This window comes from Amblyomma mixtum, chromosome 1, assembly GCF_055824585.1.
Source record: "Amblyomma mixtum isolate Tamu chromosome 1, ASM5582458v1, whole genome shotgun sequence".
Taxonomy (NCBI): domain Eukaryota; kingdom Metazoa; phylum Arthropoda; class Arachnida; order Ixodida; family Ixodidae; genus Amblyomma; species Amblyomma mixtum.
The window spans coordinates 321,448,301-321,464,204 of record NC_143012.1 but is presented as its reverse complement, the minus strand read 5'-3'; the positions used below and the strand labels follow the sequence as shown (position 1 = coordinate 321,464,204).

General features: G+C 48.7%; 1 protein-coding gene across 1 annotated transcript in view; it reads right to left on the bottom strand.

Annotated features, from left to right (window-relative positions):
- The window catches only part of LOC149372676 (phospholipid-transporting ATPase ABCA3-like), a 46,335-nt gene that overhangs the window by 14,729 nt on the left and 15,702 nt on the right, over positions 1-15,904 (bottom strand). Inside the window, exons 12-14 of the mRNA XM_089567230.1 lie at positions 14,738-14,990; positions 14,096-14,154; positions 1,395-1,673 (exon numbers count right to left, since the gene is read on the bottom strand). Of these exons, the coding sequence (XP_089423356.1) occupies positions 1,395-1,673; positions 14,096-14,154; positions 14,738-14,990 (591 nt within the window). The remainder of the gene's footprint in view (positions 1-1,394; positions 1,674-14,095; positions 14,155-14,737; positions 14,991-15,904) is intronic.

Below are 15,904 nucleotides of genomic sequence, written 5' to 3'. Positions count from 1 at the left end.
CTCCTCTTCCCCTCTCACATCTTATGACGGCACCCACTTCAGCGCCCGCATATGGACATACATGTGCACAGACAGGAGTACATTCTCGACAGTGTACTCCTCCTGGCCAGTAGCATTGCCACTTGTGTGCACTGCCTGGATGACCTATAAAAGCCTCTCCATTCGTTCCAGAATGGTTCGCTTTCTCTAGCAAGGGAACGCGGGAATTTCAGGCTACGATAGTGCTGACTATAGCCTCGTAAAGCATGGTTGGCGAGTAGATCACAGAGGAACTCGTGGCGTGGGTGGGCTGTAAAAGGGGGTAGCCGCAAGGGAGTGCGCAGGCGCGCGCAACAGTGATCACCGTCGCCGTCGCCTGCCTAGTATGGTCAGAGTCAGCTTGAAGGTGACCACCTTCGTGTCGGCCCAAGAAGACCAATAATTTATTTTGTTGGTATGACTCACTGATAGCTATATGGCTGTGATCGTTAGAAGAATGATCGGGAAATGCATGGGCCAGTTATGCTTATGCATTTTATTGCGTAAGCAATATTACGATAGGTTTCAGCCCTTCGCGTCGGGGCGGCGCGAGGCGCGGCGCACTACAGCTGCAGCCGCGCCGCTGCCGAGTGGAGGCGCTGCCGTCGCCGCGCTCTCGCCAGCTGCGGAGTGTGGAGAGGAGGCTGGAGAACGGGGGTAAAATGCGTTCGCTCACTTGCCGGCTCCGTCGTTATGCCGCCTATTAAACAGAAAGGGAGGCTACGTCGGCTTGACGAAGCCAAGAAACGACAACGGGCTTCGGAGACAGATGAAGAACGCGAACGGCGCCTTGCTAAGCGGCGCGCTCAAGACGCTGCTAGACGGGCGCACCGCGCCTCCATCGAAACCGAATCGTCTACAACGGGTGATGATCCCGAATGGAACGCTATGGATGCCTACGCAACCTACCAGGTTTAACGAAAGCTAAACCCTAGCAATTTTTCTTTTCCACTTTCATGAAAACGAACTTCGGCGGAGCTCATGACCAAACAGCTTTAGCCCAAAGTGATCATCATGTTGGTCCAGACTGTACGTCATCGTCAAAAATCTCCTCATGTGACCTGCTGTCCAAAGAAAAAGCAATATCGGGGTAGGAATGAGCTGTACAGATACTTGCTGTACAGATAGATTGCTCTGCAGGATGGGTCACATGGGATTTTGAAAATGTGGTGGGTGCGGGAACGGGCATATTTATCGTTGAGGAGGGTGAGGATTCGTTAAAGCTACCTGTGTTAATACGCCCAGCTCGGGGAGAAACACCAATAAAATTCCTAGCTGACATTATTTGGACTTTCTCCAGCTCTTTACTGGGTGTGTTCGGATAAGGTGTTCCATCGTGTTGCCACAAGGGATGAACACCCGTATGAATGGCATACCCGCGCAGCACATCTCGACGGGTGCCTTGAGCAGCCCGGCGAACACCTCAGGTTGGACGGTTCCCAGGGCGTCCGCCGCGTCTCTACAGAAGGCGATTAGCGCCGTCGAGTTCTGGAGCTGGGTGGCGGCCATGTCGTCGCACGTGCGGTGCACCCACTCGAGCACGATCACCTTGAGCGCCGCCATGGGCACGGCGCACGGGGGCAGCACGGAGCACAGGAAGCTTGGGTCCTGGCCCCCGGTCAGCAGCAGTACGCTAGTCTCCACGAGTAGCCCGCCTGGGCAGAGACACGCTCAGGGTATACATTCCAACGTCTCCGACGCACCTTGCCTTCCTGTCGCCGTAGACCCTATGCACAGTGTTGGTCAAAAGTTCCCAGGCCACAAGGTCTCCTTTTCAGTGGCATATCCTGGCACTTATGGTAGCAATGAAGGTGTCAAGTTTCTCAGAGATGAGGATGATTCCCCTCCCATCCTCTATAGAGATTTTGGGCTTCGGGGCTATCGTAACTGCCCGACTATGGCGCTCGAAAGTAGACCCTGTGGCCTGGGAACTTTTGACCGACCCTGTACACCGATTTCAGGCAGCTGCTAATGGTATCATTATCAATAATTTGCGCTGCACCTTTGATTACACAGTACACTGCAAACCACGCCTGAATTACCTCACTGTTAGCTTTCTCTACTACCACATGCTTTTCCACGTTCTATTTCTACTTGGTTGATACAATTCGCTATCCTGTCGTTTACTCTTTTTGCTCTTTTTATTTTTGTTCCATTGGTCACGTGCTCGTGTGTGTGTGTGTGTGTGTGTGTGTGTGTGACTGCAAACTATCAGCACACACGCCGTTCCTGTTTAGGGGGCTTTTAAGGGTGAATAAAGGTGTTGGTAAAGAATGCAGAATCTGTTGTTCGAGTGTATTTAACGCTCAGTTCCTGCTACGAAGCACTCACCCCCAACGCCGTACACAAGAAGCACCGTGACGTAAGCGCTGTCTGCGGCGCTGGACCAATAGGCGATCAGGTACGCCGACGTAACGGCCACGGCGCCGAAGCTCGCACAGTGTACCATGAGGGCATCTGCAAGAAAATCAATGGCTCTGAGCCACCATTCAAATGTAGTCGCATGAAGTGACCTGCACTGTGCTGCGAAACCTAGGGCAGGTCGCCCACAACCTGGTGGGCACACAGAGGTACTTACTGTACAGACGACTAAGAGGCTGAGTGGAAGACCTAGAGCTAACGCACTAAAATGTTAGCGGACGCTTCGGCAATGCCCAGCCTGGTTTGCCCATAGCCCAACGATCACAAGGATCTCGCCGGACTCGCCAAGCACGAAATTTAATTATTCGTGATGTTTCACGCCCAGTTATTTGAATTTGGCGAGCGCCGCTAGTTCGCTGAGCACCCATGAGGCGTCACCTTGCCCGCTAAATTTAGCGGCCGAGCCCTGGCGCAACTGTATGTGTTGCCAAACCGCTCGTTACGGCGCACATCACATTTCTGAGCCGATGAGCTGCTTAAGCTATCCCTTAACAACTAGTTAAAAATTTCCGTTTGTTGTGAAATCAATATGTGATTTCACATATCGAGACATATCGATTTCACAAAGTGTGAAATCGATGTGTGATTACACAAATCAGTGCTGCTTCCGGCAAAATAACAGCTTAACACCGTTATTCAACAAATTACGTAATCAGCTGCTTACAGAGCAGTTACATCTTGCACAATGAGCAGCAGTTTTCCCAATGTATTGCCTCTTTGCATCGACCTAATTTCACAGCCTTACCCAAAGCCCATGCTTTTTTGAGCATTCGCAAGTAAAGAAAGAGTATGTTAAGTTTCGAACAACGATTATTAGATTCAAGAACTGAACAAAATAGAGACGTATACGACCCGCTGTTCGAAAGCTTCGGATGTTGCACATTTTCACATTCAATGCCTAAGGCCACACAATATGTGCTAGACGCTGGTGTCTATAATGGCTGAAATCCTATCGCGACCCCTTCCTGCAGGGCCACTGTTCCTGCCCCTCTAGGGGCGACTATCGCCGTAACATGCGACACGAAGCTTGCTGCATTTTTCAAGCTGAATACATACCACGCGCCAGAGCACCCTAAGCCTATACAAAAATTAGGCCGAAAGGAAATTGAGAAATGACGAAAGAAAGAAGAAAAAAGTAAAGAAGATAAGAAAGGAATGAATGAAGAATGAAGGAAAAAAAATTGGCTATGGCTTAGCTTAGGTTAAGCCTGGATATCAGCGAAAAGCTTCGGTGAGCGTCATACGAGGAAGCCGAGCGCGCGCTGATGCACACTTGGTAAACACGCGCAGAGCGCGCGAACGACGGCGAAGGTCGACCGACGGAGCCGCGCTCGGCGGCGGCTCCGCGGACCACGTGCGCCTCTCCAGTGACGTAACGCGGCGAACTCGCGAACGCGCATCTGTGGCTAAAATTGATCACGGCGCACGCCAGACCCGGTGTTGACTAGCCTAGTGAAGCTTTTCGCTTCAAAAGAGAAACCGCCGCGCAGCTTTCAGATGTATAGCACGACCCAAGGTGGGGACAGGAGAAAGAAGACACGCGAGGCTAACTTTCAACCAACGAGTGTGCCTTGCCTTTCTTCTGACCTTGCCTTGGGTTGCGCTATGTTTTCGAAGCAATATGGCACCAACTCGCCCCAAGTGCCATATCTGCCACAAAATATACAGAAGCCGGTGATGATGTGTGCCTACCGTACGAGGCGCTCTCGAGCGTGTAGTAGGTCCTGAATAGCACGGAGACGAGCAGCGCCATCCACGCGAACCCGACGGCGTCGAAGGCGATGTTCACGAGGCAGTGCAGCCAGCCGGGGATGCCGGTCATGAGCTGCAGCTGCATGTAGCCGCTGCAGCTCTCGCTGCTGGCGAACGGCACGAATGCGGCTACGGCCATGGCCAGCGCCAGCGGGGCCAGCAGAGCCCACACGTGGGCCATTTCATGGACCAGCTCGTGCAGATCACTCAGCGGGTTCTCCAGGTTGCTACCGGCTCTGGCTAAGAAGGCGCGGTCGGGACGCGTTGCCTGAGAGGAGATAGAACGCCACTGCACACTGTACTTGCCGTTTATCAATCGCACTTTAGGACAGGGCGCGCATAATGGACACAGCCGACAACCAGTGGCGTCCTGGAGCAATGGAGGTGACAGGAAGGGCAACGAGACGCAATCGAGAATGGAAGGGTCAGATGAATGACGAGCTTAGGATATTTGCGGAGATAGGGTTGCGCAAAAGAGAAATGGAAATATCTACGCTTCTTTTGTAAATCGCGAAATTCAGCAATAATTTCTGGAAGCGCCGCCCATGCTTTTAAATATCTGTCCCTTTCACCCGTACGTTATGCCGTGTGCTATGCGGTGCTGTGCTGTGCTGTGCTTTGGTGAGGAAAGTCATGCAGAATAATAATAATAAAAAGCAGCTTTATTTTGCGCGCCACACCCCACCGAAGTTAAGTCAGTTACACGGACAACATAGCACTGAGCACGTACACTCTGGGTGCCGAAGAATACACCATTTTTTTTGCTTTGCAGAAGCACAGTACATTCTACAAATAGTTGACAAAGCTTCTTGAGCATATGCATGACTCATGCGCATCCTAGAGATATAATGAACTTAAAGGGTCCCTGAAAAGGGCTCTCAATAATGTTTCACAAATATCATCCGGCTAGAATTCTTTAAATGCGTTTTGTGGAAGCTCAGTTATCTGTAGTGAACATTTGAATTTCTGCGTCTTCGCGCTTTTTCCTCTCCTTTCGTCCTATTTTGCATCTTGAAATGTCGGCGGTCCTACACCGGGTCCACCCGCTCTTATCCTCCGCCGGTTGCCTACGCGCGCGGGAATTCCCCCGGGACGGGGGGGGGGGGGGGGGGGGGGGGGGGGGGGGGGGAGCTTGGGTGAAAGCCCGACACCGCTGGTCCCCCCAAGGCGCGGGTATATACGGGAGTTTTTACAAATGTGTCGTAAATTATCGGCTCGCTTACGAGGTCTGAGCGCTCGGTTGCTTGCACTCTGCATAATGCAAGCATTTTATATCCTACCTCAAACACCTCTTCAGGGACCCTTTAATAGTTTTTTCGCCTTCTGTCAAGAGCAGGAGTCCTTTCTGAGCCATGAAAATGAGGATATTTTCTCACTTCTTTTGGTTTCAGTTAGCCTTACACTCAGTTTAATTTCTCGTGGCTGTCACCATCACCACCATCGTCCACAAACCAACTTGGACAGCCGGCGGCCATCTTTTCACTGCGAAGCTCAACTTCTCCTCCGCAACTGCTATGTTTTCTTTCTCTGACAACCAATAAGTCCCCAAAGTAATGTTCAACAGCCTAGCAAGGGAACAGCAGTTCGCAGTTGGTAGCGAGGTGCTGGAAGTAGTAAGAGATTATGTCTACTTAGGGCAGGTAGTGACCGCAGATCCGGATCATGAGAGGGAAATAACTAGAAGAATAAGAATGGGGTGGAGTGCATATGGCAGGTTCTCTCAGATCATGAATGGGAGTTTACCAATATCCCTCAAGAGGAAAGTATACAACAGCTGCATCTTACCGATATGGGGCAGAAACGTAGAGGCTAAAAAAGAGGGTTCAGCTTATGTTAAGGACAACGCAGCGAACTATGGGAAGAAAATATGATAGGTGTAACGTTAAGAGATCGGAAGAGGGCGGAGTGGGTGAGGGAACAAACGCGGGTTAATGATATCCTAGTTGAAATCAAGAGGAAGAAATGGGCTTGGGCAGGGCATGTAATGCGAAGGCAAGATAACAGTGTGGATTCCAAGAGAAGGCAAACGTAGCAGGAGACGGCAGAAAGTTAGGTGGGCGGATGAGATTAAGAAATTTGCGGGGATACAGTGGCCGCTACTGGCAAAGGACAGGGTCAATTGGAGAGACATGGGAGAGGCCTTTGCCCTACAGTGGGTGTAGTCAGGCTGATGATGATGATGATGATGTCCCTGCATTTCATGTCCCAATTCAGCCCATTTACTTTTCTTTATTTCGGTTGTGATATTCCCGCTTTACACATTCGCAAATTGAACAAATTCATCGCGCCTATTTATTGTTCAGTTTCATGGTCGGGAGGCACTGTCCAGAATGTGTGTATACCTCGGGAACGTGTACGGCCACCGTTGTCTGGAAGCGAGCCCTGGAGTCTTCGGTCCGGTAAGCGAGAAGAGCGCTGCTGGCAAGGTCGTAAGCCAGGACCTTGCTCAATATGGCGTACGGGTTGAACCACGCCTCCATCCTGTCAAAATCATTGTAGGCACAAGCAGTTCCAGAGGCGGAATTACGCCATATCATATGTGCATGTGTAACATGTTTTGCGCTGGTTTCGGTTACTGCTGGAATATAGTGCACCACAGTAAATGACCGGAGCTTATATTCCTAACCTTTTGCCACAAGCCGTGTAGAATCATCTCAAGCCATATGTACGAAACGAACGCAGATTCTCAGTTTTTAAGATGAACGACTCCGCGTTTTACGTGAACGTCGGTTTGTCACCGGAGAGCGTGTCTTTTCGATTGCTTGTTCTGCATGTAACAACGAATTAAAAGTCCTAAAATAAGGCAAATTGTTTGCATAATGACGATTTTGGGCAGAAATGAGTCGAAAGAAGTCTGCTCGAGACCCCGAAAACAGCCACGATGTGGACATATGGAAACCTAACAGAAATTGCTGAAATGAAAAGGGAGAGTTTTTTTTCTGTGCAGTTTAGGCATGCTTGTTAGAAAGTGTCAAAATTTCAAAATTTTTCTTCATCGGTAATAATTCATGATTAAAGGGGATGTACAGCTTTTGAATGAGTGGCGATGCTATATGTATTTCTCCAAGTTTTTTCATAAAACAATTGGGCGATAGTATAGTTTTCCAAACCGCATTCTCTGACGGGCTAGTCGCTGCTTGTCTGGAAATTCACCCTTGAGCGGTTCGCCTCTACCTGAACGCACGTTTCGTGGCTGTCGGAAGCGCACAGAAGAGTCGGGTTTATACTTAAGCAAAAGATGAAACCGCACAAACAACTTAAACGGACTCTGAAGGCGACCTGAACTTGGCCTATATCAATAGATTACCGTGTTCTAATAGAACATAAGCTTTCGTTGAAAACTGGCCTTTTATAATTAGAGCGAAAAATAATAGGTGTCGCCACCATCAGCCATTTTCTGAAGCAAACTGCGGTGCATAAGGTTTAATCGCGAATCCCTGAGGCTAAACAACACCGCCATTCACTTCCAAACGATGATCACGGAGTCCTTTATTCTCTTTACGGCACGAGCTTAAATTGAGGGAAAATTTTTAAATACAATTTTCTCGGCAACAAACGCATCTTTTGCTGCTGGAAAATCGTGAACATAACCAGAAAGACCACAGAAATTGGATGGAGTTTTTCTCCGTGTGTGTTTAACACAAAGGCGCTTGAGCCTTTCAGATAAAAAAAAAAATATATTTTTAAACAGCGATAAGCGGATCGCAGTGCCTATAAAGAGGCGAATCTTAAATGACGGGCGGGCTGCTACTGATTGCTGATTCGTCTCATTCGAAGCTTTATAGTGGTTATGCATCTGCGCAGGCTTCGCCGTAGGCTTTTATCTGTAATCACTTTCCAACCGCATATTTAATCGAAGGTCTAGCGTTGCTGTTCTCTCTACTATACATGTCTTTAACTGGTGTGGAAAAGGGGCCGAGAGTGATGAAACCAGGAAAGTCCTAGGAAGCGTAGCTTTTATTCTTTTTCTATGCGAGAAAGAATATAACACACTAATTTTAGTTACCACCACAGACGTCATGCGGAGGTCCACAGTACAATTGTCTTCAAGCAAAAACAATTGCCCTCTCAACAACGGCAACAACAAAAAGGAAAAAAGAACAGCAGCGGCAACAACGGAAATGACGAGAACAGCAACAGCAGCAACAATAATATTTCGCAATGCTCTTCTTGATTTGTAATAAAAAACGGTTGGCTCCTTTTGCTTATATGTCTTAATGAGTCTCTGATCCCTCCCATTCTGGTGCTCGTCTGATTTTGTTGCATATCCGAAGCATGCATGGCGCGCTTTCAGGATGCGCGCATCTCCGGACGTCTGTGTGGTTGAGTTCCGCGCTAGCTGTGAAGGAACTTCTTGCTGTATCGAAGAGCGTATTTATGACATATTTCCTAAAATTCCGTGCATATTGAGCAGAAGGAATAGAGCTTGTTTTTAACGTTTCGGGTGCTGCGGCCGCTCTGGTAGCTTACTTTAACTTACGCTTTAATCCCTCTTATTTTTAATACCTTAACGCTTTCATGCTTCGTCATTCTTAAATATTACCCAAATACTTTTCAACCACCGGTTGATTTTGACTTCAATGCACAAATGTCCTGTTTTCCCTACGCACTTGGATTTCATCCGAAGTTTCCAGACACACTGGCATACCTAAGAACTACAGGGTCTCTCGCGTATTATTTTTCATATTGAGTAACGCTGTGCAAAATGCTTTGAGGGAAAGCCTCAAGGTGGCGAGAGTTTGAAACAAAGGCGCAGTTACCATTAACGTCCACATAGTGCTAGCTATCTCTTGGTCTGCCGAATTGGTAGAGCGACTGGCCGGGGCAAGCCGTGATCCTGGGTTGGAGCTCCGGACCAGGATATTTTTCTTAAACCATGAAGGTCTAAAAGACCGTCCGGCCGCGCTCAGGTTAATATTCAGTGGTGCATTAGAGATAATAGATAGGGGTGTGCGAATATTCGAAATTTTCGAATATAATTCGAATATTATATTTTTAGTATGCGTATTCGATTCGAAATCCAAGTATTCGTGTTGTTTCGAATACTCGACACGACACGAATATTCGTATCTAGCCGAATATTTTATTACGAGCACCGGCGTTCATTTCGGTCCCCAAGTCCTATCGACAGAGGCATCACAACATGGCGGCGCCTAGAGCAGTGTGGAACGTTGGGCCATGCAGTAGCTGACTGCGCTGGTGAGCTTCTTTGTGGCTATACCTGCGAAGCTGGTATAGTCAGAGCTGTGCACGAAATACCTCGCAATACGTGCCAGTTCAGTGCAAATTGAGAGGGCATTTTCTTTGGGTGGAGAAGTCGTTTCAGCTAGAAGGGAACTACTTCTGCCTGACCATGTGGAGCAGCCGGTTTTCCTTCACGACAACCTTTTATGTTCATTCCAGCAACGCGCTTTTGTGCTTATGGCAAGCTAGCCTTGATCAATGCTGTGTACTAGCCATCTTCTCTGATATTTCCACTCTTCTAAGAACAATGTTCCGGACTTTGATACTTTTTGTGCAGCCACACACACCTTTTGTGCTCATTTCATCACTGATAGTTGAACTGTTATGTTTTTGGGTGCTCAAATAAATGTTTTGTAGTGGTTAAATGCGTATGTCCTTGATTATTCGATATTCGATTCGATATTCGGAACCAAGTATTCGTATTCGATTCGTATTCGAAAATTTTTATATTCGCACACCCCTAATAATAGACTAGAGGGTAACCGCATGGTTGTACACTTGTCTCGTTTGAAAAGCACGGGGACAGGATTAGATTGAAGGAACATGCAAACAAAGGTGTCCCTCCCATCTTTTCCTGTTCCAGTTTGAAAGCTCTTTTTATACACCTGCCGTGTAGAGAATTTCGATCATTTTAAAAAGCTGTCCGCAGCGACATGATGTGTCCTTATTATAATGGTCTTTGAAATAACGTTATTTGGCGTTGGCGCATGAAAAGCATAGCACGTTGCGAGGGCATTGCTCCTGTGGTCTCTTATACGGCAACTCACTCTCCGCCACGGAACACGGCGCCGAGGACGTAGCGTTGCGTGTACGCGACGTAGTTTTCCTCGGCGTAGGCCAGCAGTGCTTTGCGTGCAGTGCCGTTGTACACGGCCGACATCGCTCCTTCCTTTTGCACCTGCGGCCAAGACACGCACGGTGGAGAACGGTACGGCGACTGAAACCACCAACGAAACATTATCTTGCAGGCGAAATATCACCTCTTGCCTCGCAAATTCTAAGACGCGCTCTCGCCGATCCAACTCGCACAAAAGTGATCTGGGCTCCTGGCCACCAGGGTCTACGAGGCAATGAGGCCGCTGATGCGGTTGCCCGAGCGCTCACACACCGGGCTCCTCATCCTAGCTCTCATGGCTCAGAAGCTCATAAACCGCTTCTGCGGTTCCGCGAAATCCTAATTTATTATTGCGACAGCCACCGTCTCTACCCGGCACCTGTCAAGGGGCTGAGTAAGGCGGAGGAGCGAACTCTGCGGCGCCTGCAGACAGGAACCCTTCTCTGTCCTGCAATAGCAAAACACTTCGATCCGAACACAGATGGGCGCTGCCCGCACTGTGGAGAGATCTGCGATATCTTTCACACGGTGTGGGCGTGTACTCAGAATCCTCACCTTCCCCCCTTCCCCACCCCCACCCGAGAGGCATGGGAGACTGCCCTCCTCAACTGCTCCACACTGGAGTCCCAAAGGGCTCTGGTCAAGCGGGCGCGAGACGGGGCCTCGTCATGCGGTGTCCCGGACTAAGGATACCGACCATGCAGCAGGGTTTTTTTTTTTACCCTCAAGCTCTCTTTGATTAAAGTTTTTCACCACCACCATCAACGAAACGCAGCGTGTTCAGCACTTCGTGCCTCGTTGACCTACCGTGGCAGACTGAAATTAAACTAATGCATTCTTTTGTGTTTCTGAATTACTACTTTGCTGCGAGGCTCGCCGCATTTGATTATTTCGAATTATTTTTGCCCAAGTAGGGCTTCTGTAACGAACACTGAAATCTCTGCACGCCGATGCTTCCGCGTTGCCGCCAATGAAATAGAGCTGCTACAGACGACAAACTGACTCGTGCCACGGTGCAGTATGCGACAGCAACTGAACCACCTCGGAGGGCCTCTCTGAGAAGTGCAGACTTTTGTTAGAGGGGTGGTGGCTGACAAGTGTTCTAGATGTTGATCAGTTCGTATTATTCGGTCCAGCTGTTTACGGGTAATAATGAGCCCGCAGAAGTGTAGGTATGATTTTGACAGCCAGCGGACATTACAGTGCTATAGATTAGTGACGTAACTATCTGAGTTTTGATCAAAAAGAATAAAAAATAAACGGAGAAATTAGTTCTTTCCTCTCCTAAATGTTGCTGCACTTTTACCCGAATCAGGCTCGATGCTGGCTCACACCTCGCCTTTAAGTTTCACAGTGAGTCTATGGTAACGCGCCCCTCTCGTGTTTTTTCTATGTTGCGCTAACTTGCTACCGAGGAAAATGCACCAACTAGCCCAGAATTAAGTTTTACTTCAGCCTGCGGGCTTTGAAAACTTCGTGGAGAGGTGCGCATTAATTTGGACTACCTGGAGTTCTTTATAAATGACCGTAGACGGATTTTTGCATATTTGCATTTCGGCACCATCGAAATGCTGCGGTCGCGGCTGTAATCGAAGTCCACAACCTCAGGTGAACAAGGCAAACTGATTGCGCCTTGATTCTCACCAAACGAACGCGAGAGCCATTACTGACATTATCCACATTTTCTTGAGTCATTAGGGACCGCGGGAAAAGCCTAGCTTGCGGATTTTTTGTTTAAGACATTTTTATGAAAAGCCTTTCAAGAGATCCATGCTTTCCCAGCGTTCCATGCGCACAAAGTCTCATTTCTGGTGGTTCGAAATATCTTAGCCATACCTGCACAGAGAATTGCAAATTACCCGAGGGTGTCCACAGACGGCTTTTATTGATTACTGCTGTCGTTCTAGCGTGCGTCGCTAAAGTTAGTTTTTTTTAGTGCTTCGAGAATAAAAATGGTGGTGCAAACATGCAGTGATAAAATTAAAAAAAAAAAACAAATTCATGGCTTCGACAACTTGGAACTCTAAAGTAAGTCAACATCTGCGTCTGCGAAGGCTGCAGTGAGCTCCGTGCTTCGAGGGTACACGACCATATATAGGCTCTGGGGAAATGAATTTTTTTTGTACGGTTCCGTTTACCATAGGCCAATAGGTTTTTGGGTTTTGAGAAAAGGAAATGACGCAGTAATGTGCAGTAATGTAACCGCAACGTAGGGAAGGGAGGAAGGTGGGAGTCAAAGAAGAGCTGTCGTAGTGGAGTGCTCCGAAATTCTTTTCGACCACCTGGGGATCTTTAACGTGCACTGACATCGCACAGCACACGGAAGCATTTTGCGTTCCGCTTCCAACGAATGTTTTTCTTTCCGACCCCGTTGAGCGTCATTCCTTTTTCCCATAGCACGTACACGTTGTGGTGCAGCTTACAGTCTACTTTGATCCACTCAGTGGACCATTCCCCGTGTTTCTTCACGTATCTCGCCATCAACCGCGGGTTTACTGACACTAAGGATTGTATTGTAGCGTCACGCAAAATAAAATGCTTTCTCCTCGGCTTCTTCGCAAGAAAAATCAGCGGGGTATATGGGGGTCTGTCTGGGCACTTTGCAGCCCAATAGGAGTGCACAGAGAAGAGGGAAAGGCTCAGAGACAAAAGTAGCGACAACTTTTACTGCGGGTGGCCTTTCTAGAAGCGCTTTAAAACGCTACAGTGCAATATAAAATAACCAGCGAATGGTAGAAGCGGGCGATGCCCTTCCAGGCCTTGGCGTCGGCGTCCACGAACGCGGCAGCGTTCGGGTAGTAGACGCGCAACGACGCTGGCAAGCGGATGACGCCGGCCGGGGCGGGCTCGTATTCTCGGACGCCGGCACTCATCCAGTGGAAGGCGGCCAGAAGGATGAACACGGGCAGCAGCCAGCTAAGCAACACCGAGGGCCCGCGGCGAAACGCGAACAGGATACGCTGCGCCATGATGACCTCGAAGATCGCCCAGGCGCCTGGCTTGTGGTGGCCACGGGAGCCCACCACGGTAGCTAGGTCAGCGGCTGCGGTACGGCAAATTCAAATTGTGCATTTAGTCACCAGATGCCCCTGAGAAGACCCGAAACGAGGCTGTTGATGCATGCGACCGGAAGTGAGCTCGGCAACCGTAGTCTGTGCACTTGGCGGCCACAGCGCTGTCAGCAGCAGGTAGATGGAAGTCATGCTCCTATGGCCGCTCATTTCAGCATCATCAAATAGCGGATTAGCAGGCTGGCGTCCTAAGCACTCTTCTTTCTACGTAGGGATTGTACGTATTCCTGCGGTGATTTTTTGTTCTTGTTCTCGCACCGCACGAGTTTTAATTCAGGCATGCATTTTATGTCCGCCTTCTGTTCAAGGACATCTGATGGACTATCAGTATAGCCTGAGTCGCTTTGGGACGTTAAACCCCATAAACCAAACCAAACGTAACTTTGGAGGAATGTTGGAAACCTTGAGGATTAGCATTTGTGCTGCGGCTACGCCTCATTGTTTTTCATCTGCTCCTCTTTTTTTCTTTTTTTACCGGCGTATTTAGGGAATTCTCGTGCGTCGGCAACCATCGTCGATAATGGTGCCATCGCCGCAATTTGAGCCTACCTCATCGATGTACTTCGCCGTATCAATGTGCTGAAGTGCTAGCGTACCTTTTCTACGACTCGATACCATTCTTCTGTCTTGAATACGATGGCTTATTGTTCCATACGATTGTAAATATTTGCGTGAGTAATTTATTCGTCACTTCTGCACATATTACACTCAGGTATAGTGCATGTATCAAGAAACAATTAAAACATATACGTACGCAATTGTTGTTCTGAAGACATGGGACTTTTGACAAGGGATAAACTGGCCAGGGTCAGCCTGCAATGTCGGACACGCAACAGTGCTTATTAAGTTCGCGGGTGGTGAACGTGTCGGTATTGATAAGCAGTCTCAAGCAGCGGGTGTACCATGATCACGGCTCCGCTCACTTCATCTGGCTGACAAGATTTAAGCTCAGTAGCCATGCTACTGCAAATTAATAACAGTAAGTCACATATCTAAAAGAACCTGAAAATAATTTGCATAATGTGTCATATTAAAGAAGCCATATTATAATTCACCCCTGTATACATTGCGATCCTGTCCGCAGATTTCGTTTCCCTATAAAGCATAAAATTAGATGGAATCCTTGGCGAAGCCATTGGCGCAACTTATTCTGTTACAGATTTCCGCGTTATTTTTGTCTGATGTCAGCTTCGCCTCCGACCAATGATTTGCTAAGCCACGACTAAGTCGAGCCGAGCGCAGGCTCTGTCGCGTTAAATTCCACCTAAAAATCGTTCATCACATTTCTAAGTATCGGTGCACGTTACCCGGCAATGCGTCACCCGTAATTTGATCGTAGATTTTTTTGTGAGCTCGCATGCTGATACAAGGGGATGACAAAATGACTCTAACTCACTTGATGTAGATGTCCTTGAGTGTGGAGACACCGAGTCCGATGGAGCGGATGCCCAATTGTGCGCTCGACTTCTCTAGCTCGCGGAACATGCGGTCAAAGCCTCCCGACATGACCGTGTGCAGCGCTATCGTGACCTGCGCCGGCGTGTCGCTCGTCACCTCTGCGTCGGGCACGTACTGCTGAATGATGGACAGCACGCGTTGCTTCTGGAAGAAGGGCGCCCTCTTCACCAAGCGGACCTTGTAGCCGACGCCTGCGTCCATGGAGGCAATCTTGACCATCAGCTCTACGCGCTACGCGAGAGACAGGTCAAGACAATGCTCTGTCTAAGCGTCGGATTGGACTTTAGTGGCTCTTCAAGCCCTCTACTGTCTCCATGCATTGCCATTCCTACATGTACAACTCACTGACGTTACTGCAACACCACTGAGCCTGTCGGCATCGCCAGTGATGCTAGCATACTTGCACTTTTTGTGTCGCGACTATAATACCACCTGTTGATTAGTAGACACTTCACTAAGCGCACCTTAAGAGTTACGGTGCAACTAACACCATTACATATATTTCGCATCTCGTGGGTGTTTATTGCAGTGATGTTCTTTGAATTTCATTTCTCTTGTTCACTGAGGAAAAGAACTAAAAATCCGAAATTTCCGTTGCAACTGCCCGTTAAGCCCCCTAGCGGACTTCGACGAGCCAGGCTCGTCATAAGTGTCATTTCTCGCTCACGACGAGTCCAACATGCTGCGTGTATTCTGGTACACACTGTGTCAGATTTAATGCAGGTAGGGCTGGTCCAAAGAATATTTAGCGCGCTAGCACCAGGCCCCCAGTCAACGATTTCGCCGATGTTTGTCCGGCCCCACCGCGGAAGGTGTCCACCGGGGCAGATAGCAGTTCAGTTAATGATTGGTCGAGGGAGGTTGACTGGGAGGAGCAACCAAGCTTTCACAAGCCCCACCGGTGGCAGCACCTACCATCGCTTAACCGCTGCACCACTGCGCAAGGAGGGGCATGGTGACTTCCGGGAATCTATGAATGTAAAGTAGACAATGACCTATATATAGAAATTCACCCATTATCTCTACCGCGTCGCACCCTTAAGGCGGAGAATAAGTCCGATTTCGCCGATCTTTGAATCCTATTTGACCTTGAACATGAGCCTCT